The sequence below is a fragment of the Pundamilia nyererei genome, unplaced genomic scaffold (genome assembly GCF_000239375.1).
Source record: "Pundamilia nyererei isolate P.nyererei 1_Seehausen unplaced genomic scaffold, PunNye1.0 scaffold00014, whole genome shotgun sequence".
NCBI lineage: Eukaryota > Metazoa > Chordata > Actinopteri > Cichliformes > Cichlidae > Pundamilia > Pundamilia nyererei.
Window position 1 is genome coordinate 3,277,066 of NW_005187415.1, and position 15,163 is coordinate 3,292,228.

At 40.3% G+C, this 15,163-nt stretch overlaps 1 protein-coding gene across 4 annotated transcripts in view; it reads right to left on the reverse strand.

The window, feature by feature from the left end:
- Nucleotides 1-15,163, reverse strand: part of dock4b (dedicator of cytokinesis 4b) — a 138,407-nt gene that overhangs the window by 47,991 nt on the left and 75,253 nt on the right. For all 4 annotated transcript variants that reach the window (XM_013908795.1, XM_005725178.1, XM_005725179.1 and 1 more), the window contains exons 14-24: nt 14,788-14,912; nt 14,087-14,249; nt 11,568-11,674; nt 9,338-9,491; nt 8,341-8,438; nt 8,017-8,100; nt 7,232-7,332; nt 6,365-6,446; nt 4,386-4,556; nt 2,372-2,564; nt 1,813-1,949 (exon numbers count right to left, since the gene is read on the reverse strand). In XM_013908795.1, coding sequence (XP_013764249.1) covers nt 1,813-1,949; nt 2,372-2,564; nt 4,386-4,556; nt 6,365-6,446; nt 7,232-7,332; nt 8,017-8,100; nt 8,341-8,438; nt 9,338-9,491; nt 11,568-11,674; nt 14,087-14,249; nt 14,788-14,912 — 1,415 coding nt within the window. The remainder of the gene's footprint in view (nt 1-1,812; nt 1,950-2,371; nt 2,565-4,385; nt 4,557-6,364; nt 6,447-7,231; nt 7,333-8,016; nt 8,101-8,340; nt 8,439-9,337; nt 9,492-11,567; nt 11,675-14,086; nt 14,250-14,787; nt 14,913-15,163) is intronic.

A 15,163-nucleotide genomic window follows, 5' to 3' on the forward strand; every position in this document is an offset into this window, starting at 1 on the left:
TATGGTGCCAGTGGGTGCTCATGTGTGCACGCATTTGTGTATGTGTTTTTCTGGCTGCCTCTTCCACTAGCTGCCTCCTTGGCAGGGACCGGTACAAGCCCGGCAACCTGAGCAGGTACACAGAGACAGGCAAATCACACAAATACACATACACAGCTCAAAGTGACTGCCGCTTTGACAGTGTCCATTGCTAAATTGATGGCTCTCATTACTGGACTGCACTGCTGCCAGTGTCCCGGTTACCAAGACTAATTGACCATATACACGCAACAAAGCAATCTGCTATTGCAGTGTACTGGCAACGATACTGGTGCAGGACTGATTCCTGTGGTGTTGACTTTCTTTAATTATTTTGGGAGATATAATGGGAGAGATACTGTCATGCAGATTCTTGAAAAACATCAGGAATTGATTGCAACTGCGCAAGTTTCTATGAAGCGATTACACCATATTATTTATGATTTCAAAAAGTTATTATTCTATGACTTGGAGGAGCCAGGGATATTTGCTAACACTTTATAATAAGACATGCAACTGAGGCTGTAATTCCCGAGTGATTAAATGGTGTAGTTTATTGAAATTACAATGTCTTTAAATTTACCTACAAGTACTTAACGGTGTATGCACTAGAATAAGGGGGTGACAAGTCAGATTTTTACAGGAAACAAAGAACTTGGTATACTGCAAGAACATTTCGGTAGTCTGCAAGTCATTTTAAGTAACACATAACTTCAGGTATTTTACACGAGAGGAAATAAAAGTTATACCGCAAGTAATTTCAAGCACTGTATAAACAGTCGTCATTATTATGTAACTTCTTCATAATTTTCATGGAAAAGCACAGGTCTGCAAATTTTGATGGTCTTTTATTTTTTCTTGTTTGTCTTCAAAATTACCATGAAATTGTTATTATTTGTAGGTAAATATAATTCCATTGTAATTTCAAGTAATTAAAATTCCATTTAATTTCCATTGAATCAGCACTTAGTTGTAGGAATTATGCCTTTAGTTGTACACCACATTTTAAAGCGTAACCAGATCTTTATGCAACAGCACAATGATTTGATGAATGACTGCAATGACTTAAAAAATTCTTGTTCAAAGTGAGGTGACTGTTGTGTGTCTTTGAGGTGTGACGCAATCCATCAAAAGCAACAAACTGGCAGATATCACCTTTAAGTAACTCCCCCTGAGCTCATGGGATCTCCTTCATTCTAAGAGAAAGGCAACCTTTCATTTTGAATTTAAATTTGAGAAAGAGGATGAAGTCACAAGGATCCCAATGTGGCAAACGGTGCCATCATTAGGCTCGGAAGGAGCGATCTTACGCCGAAAGCCACTGTTCGATCTCTGAGTTTAATTGGACGTTTGCTCTCTGCATTACTGAAGTCTACTGAAATAGTGGGATGCAGACAGGTGCAAATGGCCAGTGGGACCTCCAAGGAGTTGACTGGCCAAATTTAAAAAACTAAAAGCAAAGGCTCTAGTCAGGGCAGGCCAGGGATTTTTTTTCTGGCACTAACATTTAATAAAAACCTGAAACTGTTTTTTCATTAATCAATAAAACAAAAAGAAAGAAATTCTAAAGACAGCTATAAGCTTTTAAGAGATTAAACAAATTTGGGTTTTGAGCTTGAAATATGCTTTAGATGGATTTCATTACCTGAGCTTTTTAGTCTAAGCTCAGTTAACCAGCTGTCTCAGTTTCCTCATCAGTAAGAAAGCCAGTGTATTTCCCAAAACACTGCAGTGTTTCTTTAAGGAAGCAGGGGGGCCTGACTAATGGCTCTCAGTTATGAGCGTAATACTCACCGCAGTGCCATTTTCCTCCTTCTTGATTAGAGAAAGCATGCTGGAGAGGATCTGGGCACACATGACCAGGTCTCTCTGCTCCTGCATGTGGGCCTGTAGCACTCGAAGCACCACCGGCAACAGGATGCATCGTGAATCTACAGCACAAACACATCAAAGACTTAATGAAGTAGAAATAACAGAACGGGAACAACTAAGAAAATTTTCTACACTCATTTCTCCGCGGGGCCATAATGTCTTGCTCTGCTTTCATGCTCAGTTGAAACATTATTGACTGGAACTAATGAAAATCTTGTATGACATTCATATGATTTGCATGAGGGATGTTTTTTCCCTGCTACATGCAGCCTTTGGGAGCGTGTTGCAAATAAAAAACTGACACAGTAATTTGCTTCAGTGTAAATTTGCTTTATTAAGAACAGTTTAATAACTTGGAATTTGGCTCACTGCAGGGTAACAATTAGCTAAGGTGTGTTCTCAAATGGGACTGTAGAGCTAAAGAGTTGTGATCATGTTCCAAATGCTGTGAATAAATGCTTTTTGTCCTACTAGTATTTACCTGGGTTTATGTAAAGCTGGCTTTCCACAGTCTTGGCAATGCACTGCAGTTTGACGGCCTCCAGGGGGCAGTCAGGATGGACGGTGGTAGGCAGGCTGCCCAGAGTCTCCCTGACGAAACCGGCCACCTCGCGCACCGTGAAGATCTTCAACAGCTCGCCGTAAATTGCCGGAAATGTTCGGAGGAACACGGCCTGCGCATAAAGAGGGAATGTTCAATAACAGGTGCAGGTGCAACAGGTGGAGCTCATTCTTGTTTAAATGCTTTCTCCAGGCATGGAATCACTGTGCTGAAAACCATGATGAGAGTGTTCCTATAGATGTATATGCAGTAAATATTTTACCATCCATCTTTCACTAACTTTAATGACGTAAGTAGCATAATAAAGAAGCTACATCCTAATGACACTGTGAAGATGCCCTGCAGCTCAGCTCAGCCGATAAGAACTGACTCAAGAAGAAGCGACTGTACTGCTGCATACTCTTCTTAATATTCATACTATGTTTCTAGACAGCTGTTTTATTTCGTAAAAAGAGGTAAATATTTACTATTCTGCCCTGAATCACTGGCCCCACTTAGATTTAGTCAGAAGTCTGGCAGGCACGGATTACGTGGATTAAGCTGAAGGACAGCTAGGATTGCTGCCCATCACTTGTTTGTAGCTGGCTGTCAGATTCTCCTTCTTCCTGTCAGGTTTTGTCAGTTTCTCATTGAATAGTTGAGAAAAAAAAGACTAAATATCTCCCTTTGAGTCTCTCTTTTTTTTTTTAACACTAACATTCTTCTTCTCTGGGACATTCTGGCAGAAGACAAATGCTGTTTTGTTTTCCAGCAACTGTCAAAGATGTTTTCTTTAAAAAAATTATCCATTTAAATAAGGCAACAAGGGCCGTAACTGCCCAACTGAAGTAGCTTTTCTGAGTAATCACAGTGTGTTTACTAATTTTAGAATGCAGCATATCAAATTTTTGCATTAAATAAGCATAATTATATCAAAAAATCTGTTCAAATCATGTTTTGTTTTTTTGCATTTTTACTTAACAGTATAAAATCTAAAACAGGAGTGACACTTAAATACCAAATTGCCAATCTCAAGTTGTTCTGCACATGATAAATTCCATATGTGCAGGAAACAGTTTGCCTATCTGTATATGGGTTTGCTGCTTATGTTTTTGAGTGTGTATGTATTTGTGTATGCTGGCGTGTGTGTGCTAGATGTTACAGATTAAGTGGGATTAGTATTAGCCCGACCTGCATTCTCCCACTGCTATTGTTGTGTTGAGAATACAGATCAGAAGTCAGTGGGGGACTAAAACAGAGGTTTTCAGACAGAGCATGGACAGAGCGCAGCTGGAATAGTTAAAGTTGCAACAGCAATCTGATTCAAAGTTGAAGATTCAAAGTGAGGTTTTTGCAAACATGTGTAGTTTGTTATGGCTGCTAAAAGAAAAGACATGTTTAGATTTTGTGTGGGTGAGGTGAACACTAAAAAATATAGGAAAATGTGAGAAATTTAACTGGATTATCCCAGATAAAGAAGACATAAGATCAGATGGACACCACAGCACCAACACACGTACCACAGGAAAGAAAACTGGGTTTTTTTCCACAAAAAAACTAAAAACAAAAGAGTGCACAAATACACCACTGCACAAGCATCTGTTTCTGGTGTGTAATTAGGATTATCTTTGGGGTCTTTAGCTTGTTTTGTTTTGGTCTTCTTTGAAATCAGTGAAGGCAGCTGCCCTGCTGTGCAGACCTCCCACTGATTAAGGAAAACCTGCCACAGAAATCCCTGTTCTGCCTCCAAACCCTCTGGCAGCATGAAATTCAATTACAGCCAATTTCTCACCTTTCACAACTGCATCAACAGGAGCCCCTGAGAAAGAAAACATCAAGTGGCGCACATTTTCACATTCAGATTCACACAATCAGGCGCATGTATGACAAAGCTGCAAAGATCTTAAGATACGCTCATGCCTGTCACTGATTTTTCACACAAGCCCATACACACCTGTGTCTGTGCGACGGGCGTGGTGCCTTTGTTCTCCTGCGAGAGGAAGAAGCGGATGGACATGAACAACTCGTGAATGCAGACTCTGAACTCTTCCTCATTCTGGCCTCCTGTAGCGAGCGAAAAGAGCCGACGGGACTGGATGATGTACTTAAAAATGTACTCGCTGGCCTGAGAGGAAAGAGGAAAAAAGGAAAAAAGAATTTGTCCTCTGCCGCCTGATGGAAAAAAGCACAAAAGTTCCTTCCAGGGAAAGTTGTCAGATAATAGAGAATTCGTACATTTTGTCCTGATGAATTTCATCCAATCTCTTATTATTTTATTTATCTCAAAGTCAAAAGTACCAGACTATTCAAGCAATTCTGATAATGAATTCATCATTTTGAGTTTTTGAGTCAAGCATGAAGAAATAAATTGAAACAAAACAAATAAGTCACTCTGGCATTGTGATCTCAAGGGCCACTTGAGGCTGTCCAGTACTCACAGATGTTAATGTGAGGGTGCCCAATTTAAAAACAGTAGTAGACAGATTTACAGTCAGGGTGGAGATTTATGCTTCAGTGGGAGATGTACACCATAACCACAAACCCCTCTGAAACCAAATACCATAACTTACGGTGTAAGCTAGCATGAACCTCCTTAGATAAAACCGATGAAATAAAGTAATGCGGCTAACTGCGCATCGCATCGAACAATCGCCTACTTATTAAAAGCAATAATAATGATAGCATCAATATAGGGCTCACATATGTCAACAAATTCATGGAGGGAGATCACTAAAGCTACTGGAATACAAAAAGAACTTTGGATGCCAATTTGTTCTTTCAAGGAACGTAGGAGCAAATTTCCACACACCTCAGCAGTTTAAATTGTATCTTTTGTATTGTATCCAACTGTAACTGTAAGGGCTTAAAGCTCTGGATAATTAATAGAGCGGCTGCTTTGAATAACAAGTTGGTGCCTTTAGCCATCTGCTCGGAGATCCCCTCAATTAATGTAAGTCACTGAACTGGATCTCTCCGACTGTATGTCCCGTGGAAGAGGTTTAATGCAATTACCTGACAAATAACATGGCTGCTTATTTAATTGTACCAACATACTGTCAAAGACGCCCATCCTCCAGTTTCTAAAGTGAGTGAAAGTTTTATTTTATTTATAAGTTGACTTACATGGCAGCAGGTATCTGTGTCTCTCTGATAGCATAAATCATGCTAGCAGTTACATGATTTATTTTTCCAAATTAGGTCATTTGTGGGTACAAAACAAAAAACGACAACACTGAGTAAAATGCCCATCTTGAAGCTTCAAAAGCAATAGCTGACATTGATGTGACTACCAACGCCTTTAATATACAGTCTATGGCAAAGTCTTGAAATACATGAATTTAAATAAATAAAACAATTTTATTCATGATAACCTTTAATTTTAATTTTATTGAGCTCATTTATAATATAGCAGTTTTTTGACAGTGATCCGCTTTGCTTTTTATTAAAAAAGGAATGTGCCTAAAGATAAGCACATCGACATGTTAGATACGCAATTAAACCCGTCTAAAGAGATTCTCTTGTCTGCTTCTACGTGGAAAAGCCTGCAAGCACATCTGCACTGTACCGCTTATTCATTATTTACTGCACTACAGATTACCATTTCACTTCTGGTGCAGAATCTATTCTGTGAATGTTAAACGAGGAGCCACAGTTTGGGTGCCGCAATGTGCTCCACTGACAGTGTGTCTGCATGAGTCATTAGAAAAATGTGATGAGGATTCCCAACACTAGAGGCACCGTGCTTCTGCTCATTAAAACTGCATGCAGTGTAATAGACACAGGTGGGGGATAACAAATGGTAGAAGAACGTATGAATTAGCAGGAGTGGCAGTGGATGCCGTCATTGTGTCCATGGGTGTATTTGTGTATCGATAAAGGCAGCTGCATTTACAGTTTGAAATACTGGCCTGGCTGTCTTTGTGCGTGCCTCACCTTGAGCACCTGCTGTATGTGATCCTGATGCTCTGCATCAACAATGCGGTCCACGTACCACTTCAGCACTTTGATCAGGTCCCTGGAGGAGACACACACACACAGTACAACTAGTTACCACTAGCTGCATTGCTTCTCTCAATGGATTTGGCAAATATAGATGAGATAGTGTCATGTTTTAAAACAGTCTATCGTCCATTATTTAAATGAACTCTGGTCACATTAATTCATCAATACAATACTACAGCCATGTGTAATAATCATGAAACTGCGGGCTGACAAGAGTAATAAAAGCTCCTAGCCACCCACCCACTTGTAATCTGTTTCAGTTTTTTTTACTGCTGCTTTAAACGGTCGAACTTTGAAATTAAACTCTTCAACTCAAGAGATCATCTTCATCCAGCGGTGCGCTTCTGACACATATGGCATTGAGTACTTATGAGAGTACTCTTTAAGTATCTTGGTTTCCTGTTTAGAACTTCTAGAAAGGTGGCAGCGGTGTGTGTGCTTACAAAAGAAAGTTTAACAAAAATATCAGAAGACAGAAATGGGTACAGACTGAAAGAAACAACTGGTGAGGTGAGAACAGCAGGTGTGTGATGGAGGAAAAATGAAATCCAGGGAGACAAAAGTGAGCACAATTTTCTAATTCACTTTTCATCCACCAGGGGGCACCATAAGCATTTCATCCAATCTTCTATCAAAGCACAGGACTGAGCAAAGCTGCCTCTCAGCATTGACGTAGGTTGGACTCTCTTGTCCAGCCTACCTCTTATGATATCTTATTAGAATACAATGTGTGGTTCTGTGATGTAGCCTTGAAAATCTGCAGCATTTGTTACAAGTGAATGCTAAAACATCACATACCTGTAGGACAAAGCTCCAGCAAAGTGGCTTTCGATGTAGGTGTCCATGACTGGTTTAAAGTGCTGGAATTTGCTGTCCTGGAGAAGGTTGATGATATGGACCTAGAGTAAACAGAGAAGACAACTTAAAAAAAAAATCATGTTGGCATATCGCTTAAAAAACCCTAAAGAATTCTGTCTATTTTAATAAAGTTTTATCTAAGATGCATGAATGTAAAATTGTGCCTTTCATATGAGGCTACGAGATTAAAAAGAAGCGTATTTACATGCTGCACACAAATCTCTAGAAATATTTTTAAAAACCCATCACTTCATGTCTGCAGCTTGTTGTATGATCTGAGCTTGTCCAGCCACAGAGCACAAGTCCATTCGTCCAACCTGTTTGATTGATCTCGAGCAACATAAAGAAAACCTGATGGCTACAGCGGCCCACTAGACCTTTTCATCACTGATAACGCCAAAGTGAGAGGAGAAAGTGTGCTTGTGTGTCAGTGTGAAACTGATTTGGAGAGAGAGAGACATGAGGAGACAGAGACAGAAAGAAAGAGAGAAAGAGATCGATCTCCGGGCTCACACTATCAGCTCAGTGCAGCATGACCAGGTTGAGATTGCTTCAGCGAGCTCTGAAGCGTTACATCACTAGATCTTTCTCTTGCAGTTTGTGTATCTGCTCTTACTGTTGACTCAAACACTATCAGATGGCTCCTGATGTGAAGAAAAACTGAGAATGCGCACACACAAAAAAAAATCTGCGACACGACTGGGCCATTTGGACAACTGACTTACCAGTGAATCAAACACCTTAAGTCCATATCTCTGGGAGCTTTCATCCAAAATCCCGAAGAGGGTGTCCAAGGTGTCCTGGAGAAACTGTTAGAGAAGTACAAAACAGGCTTTCATTTCCTCAACCTGAACTTTAAATACATTTTGATTGAAACAAAACAGTGACACTTCATTCTTAACAGTGAGCTTTACTGTACAATATAAAGCGCCTTGAGGTGACTGTTGTTGTGATTTGGCGCTATATAAATTAAATAAAATTGAATTGAATTGAACAAGGCAAGAAAAAGCAGGGCCAAATCATGGACGAGAGTCTGTCTGCTGGCCTACTTTGACAATCTCCGAGCCATCGATCTCCTTCAGCTTTGATAAGCTGTCGTTGATCCTCTCAGGGTGGGCTCGCCACTTCAACAGGTCCAGCATATCACCTGAAGGAAGACAACAAGGAGGGGTAAGATGCAAAAAGACACATGACTTACAAACAGTGACAAGATCAAGATGCTTCCCTTGTTTGCTTGAAAAAAAAAAAAAAAAACAACAACAACAACAACAACACAGGATTATGAGGATTATGAGAGCTGCGTGCATCTCACATCACAAAGCATCATCAGGCCCTTCAATTATAGCCCCAAAGCCCCCAACGTATCCAAACAAATGATGACATTTTCAAGTGCAGCAGGATGAGGGAGATAAAAAGTCATTTTCCTGTGCAGGATTCCCCAGACATACGCATGAATAAAACATAAGCTTCAAGAAGAAAGTCTTTTAGCTGTCGCTGTTGAACCTGAAATGTCTTTTTGCAATTTTAGACTCAAAATTCTGTTTGTGTTGTTACATTACTGATTTTGGTTGTCTTAAAATGCATCTCAAAAGATAAATAAACAAAGAGTGTTGCAAGTGAATTATGCTTGTAACTTTAAAGTTTCTATTCAAACATTGACTTAGTCTTCTAGCCATGCTGAAATTCCAGACCCAAAAGCATAAGGACTTATTAGTTCATTAGTGAGTTTTGCAGATCGGAAGCCGTTCCTACCACCTTGCATATTCACTGGTTTGTTCGCACACTAGGGAGGGGAACATCAGTTCAACACTTGCACAGAACCCATCTCTTTGACTTCCCTTAACATATGGCATTTCTACATTTTCTTCAGCCTCTTTTGAAGACTGATTGCATTCTTTGTAACACTCACTGATCTATAGAAGCACACAGAACCAGCTAGTGAAGTGCTGCACAACTAAACTCCCAATTAAAATCTGTAAAAGTGTGGCAGCCAAAAACAGTTCAGCAGACAAGCGACCCAAATGTCGATGCCTGAGTCTTGTTTACCGTTCTGCGTGAGCTTGGTGGAGCAGAGGAAGCTGGTGATCCAGAAAGATTCCTTGGTGCCTTTCAGCGTCTGATTGTTAGACGGCAGGTTGGGCTTGGAGAACGGCTGCTTCAGGTAGCGTGAACAGTCAGCCAAGCTGGTGTTCTCCTCGCACTGCAAGGAAACCAAGCGAAAAAAATAAAGCACAACTTTTTTGAGCTGCCACTGGCATATGTTTTGGACAAGAGCAGAAGAATGCAACACTGAGGGTTCAAATGCCAGTTTGAACCCTCAGTGTGTCCGATTAAAAACAGAGAACGAGGGGAGATACAGGAAAAGGTGGATGATTTTTCTAATTACTTTTCAAAAAGATAATATTTGGGCATACCACATCAAAGATCTTGGGTGGAATCTACATCAGTCATATTGAGCCTGAAAGGATGATTAAGGAGGACTCACACAGGCATCTTTTCAGGCTTTAATACTCCTTCTTTGCATTCATTTTGAACTAAGTAATGACCTGTATTGCCCGATAACTGACCAGCAGATCCATCGCTTTGCTTTACTTGCAATAGTAAATAGTTTACATTTTTGTCTATTCAAAAGCTTCAGTGCTCGTTTCTGCTAGCTAGCCTAATCATGTCTGTAAATATTTTGTGAGAGGTAGGTGGTTGCTCTTTAACTTGTCATCCAACATCAAAATAAAGGAGAAGTTGATCCTCATGGTGGCTAATCATCCTGTCATATACTGAAGTTAGAAATAGGCTCGTTTCCAAACAAAAGTGTTATTAGCTTTCCTTGTAAATCTCTGAACCATCAGAAACCCCCAACTGTTGAAGCAATATGTGTGACGTCAGCAACTGCCTCTGCAAGCTCCTTTGCAACCAACCTCTGAATCAGACCCTTCTTTTCATGTTGTGTCTGATTCCACTGTTATATCTGTTGTCATTAAGGCCTGGTCTGCTTGGTACCAAGAATCTTGTTGCTGCTCTCCTTCCTCACCCTCTTATGTGGGGAAATTGCTTAAACAGAGGCATAGATAAATTACTGTTTATGAAGGTAAAAAACCAAAAGACAGTCTTCTTTTTACTGAAGAGGTCTTGACTGAAATTAGATTGTCTTGTGTTATGGATTTAACACGCAGTCCTACATCTGAAGCTGTTTGAGCTCCAAAGCTACCAAAGAGTTTGGACTGCTCCTGTGTGTCTATTTTAGGCCTGAGGAGAAACTAGGCCATGCAGTTTCATTGAGCTTTTCAGCAACTTTCATCTGGCATTACAATGGGCCTTTACCCCCCTCTATGGTGGAGACACACAGGAAAAAGAAAGCAGTCCACTAAAACCAGCAGGCTCAAAACCTGGGGTTTGGTAAGACTAAATCTTGCAACCTGACATGAAAAAGTACAAAGAAAATAGCATTTTTCTTTGTGTTTATACACTGTTGAACTAAACCATAGATAATCATAGAATAAATACATCATATTTTTGGACCCCTTACTGCCAATAAAATGCATGAATGCACTCATGTTTCTTTTCCTTCCACAGAACTGGACACACCCTTCGCCTGCAGCTGAGGAAAAGCATCTAGTCTGCAATTATTCCGAATTACACCCAAGACAGCATTGCAGCAGCTTTTAACTGGGGATACTGGTCATTTTACTTGTTTCAGACCTTTGATACGACAAACCTGTGAGTCGCTTAAAACGTAGGGAGAAAAGGTGAATCTAAATAAAGAGATGCAGACTAACAAACAGAAATACAGCAACACTTACGCCTGGTTAAATTCAACCTCACAGCTTGGCAATGTTATGTAAGCGGACATTACTCACTGGCGTGCAACCCTGTAATTGAGTGATGCGAGCTGTTTGGTGGCCGGTGGCTCTTAACTGTATCATAAAAGACTCTCACAATTTGCCATTTAGAGACAATGATTCACGTAATCATATACAGGGCACAATCCCATCCAAATTATCCTTGACAGCACCTGTGAGATGCAAAACAATCAACAGGTTCAGTTAAGATCACGGCTAAGCTACAATCTACTGATGGACATGAGATGATATCTTTTTTTTTTTAAGATATCACAATCTTAGATGAACCTACACAACACTGTGAAGGTTTCTGCAGTAAAAACTATATACACTATATATAAGCCAAAAACGAATATCCTGCCAAGAAGAGGTTAAAATTGATTTGGTACTCCCCCCCCAGTCAAAGCCTACAGTAGATGGTGAGGGTATGCAGGTCTTACCTTATGGATAATGAGCTCATGGGTGCCATCTGGCAGAGTCCTTCCGTCCTCTTGCATCAGAGGAACAAAGGAATAGCCAAACAGTTTCTTCTCTCCCTTGTCTTTAGCTGTCAAACAACAACACATGGACATGATATTGAGTCCAAAAATAGAACAGCCCAGACTGCGTCAAAACAAAAATGCTTTCTTTTTTAGACTTAACAGCAGCGAATTAATATGTTGAATTCTTAGTATGTTTCCAGGGAGAAGAAAAGTATTTATTCAAAGGCTCTGTGAGTAACCTTTGACTGCTGAAGGTGCCAATCAGTGGGTATGCAAGTGCAAAGATGTGCAAACGAAGTGCATGCTCCTGCTCATTTTAGCACAATCAAACATCAAGAGCATTGGTTGATATAGGGTAAACAACAGAGGTTTAAATATATAAAACCTGAGCTTTGCACATGTAAGGCAATTAATTTTAATTTTGAAACGTGATGTAATTTTTTTTTTTTTTTAATAACAGGAAAATCTAAAGGACACCTCTAATCTTTCCATCTGTACTCGGAAATTCACTACCCCTTTAATCACACTTGCATAACGGTAGGATGTGAGGTAACTAAGCAAAAAGTTGTTGTTTTTTGGGGGTTTTTAAGTTGATTTACTCTTTTGAGGATTTCATTAATGTGGGAAGCTTTATCTGAAAGTTCTGGGCATAATTTGCAGTATGAACACATGTAATCTGATTTATCTGCTGCCTTAGCAGTGAAATGTTAATGCGTGCACAGCGGGAAGCAAAAGCGGAGCATGGAAAGTTTCTATTTCCTTTTATTGCAACACCAGTGATTTATTTAACAGTGTCTACTAGTCTGTTGTGAGTTTGTATGTTTGTGTGTGTTGTCTTTCCCAAGAGAAATACGTTTTTAATGCATCAAACTAGAAACTGTTGTCTCATTTCTCTCTGGCTTGTTATTCAGGTTTTCTACTCACAAAGACCACTAATTACCATTGCAATCAAAATAACATTTTTAGTTCTATCTGCAGCTTGGATCATGGATAAGGGGAGTACAACAACAAAATTTAACAGATAGGCCATCAGTCCAGTCATATATGCCATGACAATGAGAAGTTAAAGTGGAGACGGGTTATAAAGTGGCTTGTAGCCGTGCAGCAGTAATGGAGGCAGGCTAAACCACTGCCCAGGTACCCTATGCTAAGTATAAGGGCATCAGCATTGGCTGATGTTGGACCTGAGCCTAACTTTGCGTCCTGAATGATTGCTGGTACCATTATGCCACTGCAGTGCCACTTCATTGGGACAATCAAGGCAAGTACTGCTAACCCGGTGAAATCTAAAAAGCAATATCAATTAAAAAAACAAAGTTAAAGCAGTCACTCTTGTTATATATAAAACAGTATTCATCCACTATAAGTTACTGCTTGTTTGCAACATCCTTTAAATTACAGCCTTCTTGTGGCCGCAGTTTGTAATTATCTCAGGTTGCCTTTTTGTAAAGAGTCCAAACATGGCAGTTTTGAGGCTCTATAATGGAAGGAACTGCTTAATAATTCACATTATTAATAGAAAAATAAGTGCAAGACCCACACGCAGTAACATGCCGTTTTATTCATAAAGGTACAGCTTCTCTTGTAAATTGATTCAACTGGTTCAGAATTGTACTGTATAAACAACCAGTTAATAAAGCATTGCACAGCTTATACTGGCAGGTCCTTATTGTTCCTATTAGCCCCATTTAGAAGCAACACTGGATAATAATGAGTTCAAAAACAAATTAGCAGTTAAAGGCATAGTCAGAAAACCAAACCTTCCATTAAGCCTTAACTGAAAATGAGAGTGTGTGCTAATCAGAATTTTGCAGGCAGGTTGCCCCCGAATTTGGAAGCCCTTATAACATGTGTAATATGGCCTCCTCAGTTTGGTGTCACCACAGGCTTAAATTGGGATCTTAATAGGCAGCCTTTAGGTGGGAATACTAGCACTGCCAGCAGTAATAAGGCTACTATATCTGCTGCACACAGCCACACAGCCTCACGGCCTGGCATAATAATATCGACTTGTTATGAGAGAAGAGACCCGGCCTTCTCCCCAAAGCACAGAAAGAATGTGAGAGGGAGTGAGGCATACTTTGATTATAATTAAAGTTTTGTCTCATTAGGAAATAAGAAGTTGGACAAACTAGTATCAGTACCAAAGTCAAAAAAAAGAGCTTAAACACTTGGACACCGTCTATGTGGAGTGGGCACAAGGCTGGAGGGCTGGTAGGTTGAAGCAAGCAAGGAAAATGAATACTTCTTTCAAAGGTTTATCAGTGATGTGCCTGGAATTGCAGGGCACAGTGGAGTCAGTGCAGGATGTCTGGTCTTTATCTTCAACTTCCCAAGGTATTCAGCTGTGAAGAATGCAGCTCCTCACGCATTCACACCACAAGCCGACGGTGTATTAAAATGTGCGAAAACTTGCCAAAAATGTGGTCGCTTAACCTTTCCTGAATAAATAAACCGACAAACCTATTTTCACTTACTGGAGCAATGTCGAAACTCAAAGCGGACGTGCGACCCCCGAAACATGTCGACCGGAATAGGGAGCTTGATCTGGTCGCCCCAGCGGGGACTGTTGTTGTGATACAACACCAAGGAATGGTACTCATCCACACTTGGTTCACCTGAGCCAGCTGCCACATGACCCTGAAAGATATAAAGAATATTATATTATATTAACGTTTCCCAAACAACAACAAAAAAGTCAGAAAAGAGAATGGCCTCAAGGGCGAGGCAGACCGAAAAGGACACTGTGAATTAATATGTCAGCTCGAAATGTGTTGTAAACCTTCCAGAGCCAACAAAAGGCAATAAAGTGAGGAAGACAAGGTTTACATTTGTGTTTATGTGTTTTGGATGGGGGTTGCGTGCCATGTAGTGGCAGCAGCAGTGACAGCAGGGTTATATTTGACTCTATTTTCTGTCCAAGGCCTAGGCTGTGCAGGAAACCACAGAGGCAGACTGTCACAGTGCTGCACCAGAAATGGGCAACACACTAGAGAGACACTTAGCCCTCATCTGGGTCAGCAATGCTTAAATGAAGAAATTTGCTCCAAAAAAAGACGCTTTTTTCCCCCTTAATAGTGTGCAACTGGTTAGGGATTTAAATCTATTAGCCTTAGTTGTTGTGTCTAGCAACAAAACTGTTTATATTTGCTAAGTAAGACACAAAAGCAGTGTTCACCTTTAGGATCTGTCCATCAATATCCAGCACATACACGGTGATCTCTACATTCCTCGCCACACTCTTCCCCCCCTTCTCAAACTCTCCTTTCTCCAGTGTGATGTAAAGGTCGTTTCTCATCTCTCCTGCAGGAAAGAGGCAACAAAGCATTGATTATGCACATGAGCTAGCATTATTAATGAGAACGCTGCAGATTCTCTGCGTAATTCCTCCTGGCAGGGGTGGACAGCGTTTACATTAGGTGGCATTTGATGATACATTTTCTGGTGACATGAAATATGACATCTGGCTGTCAGAATGTTCAACAATTAAAGACTGCTCTTTGTGTGTGTGTGTGTGTGTGTGTGTGTGTGTGTGTGTGTGTGTGTGTGTGTGT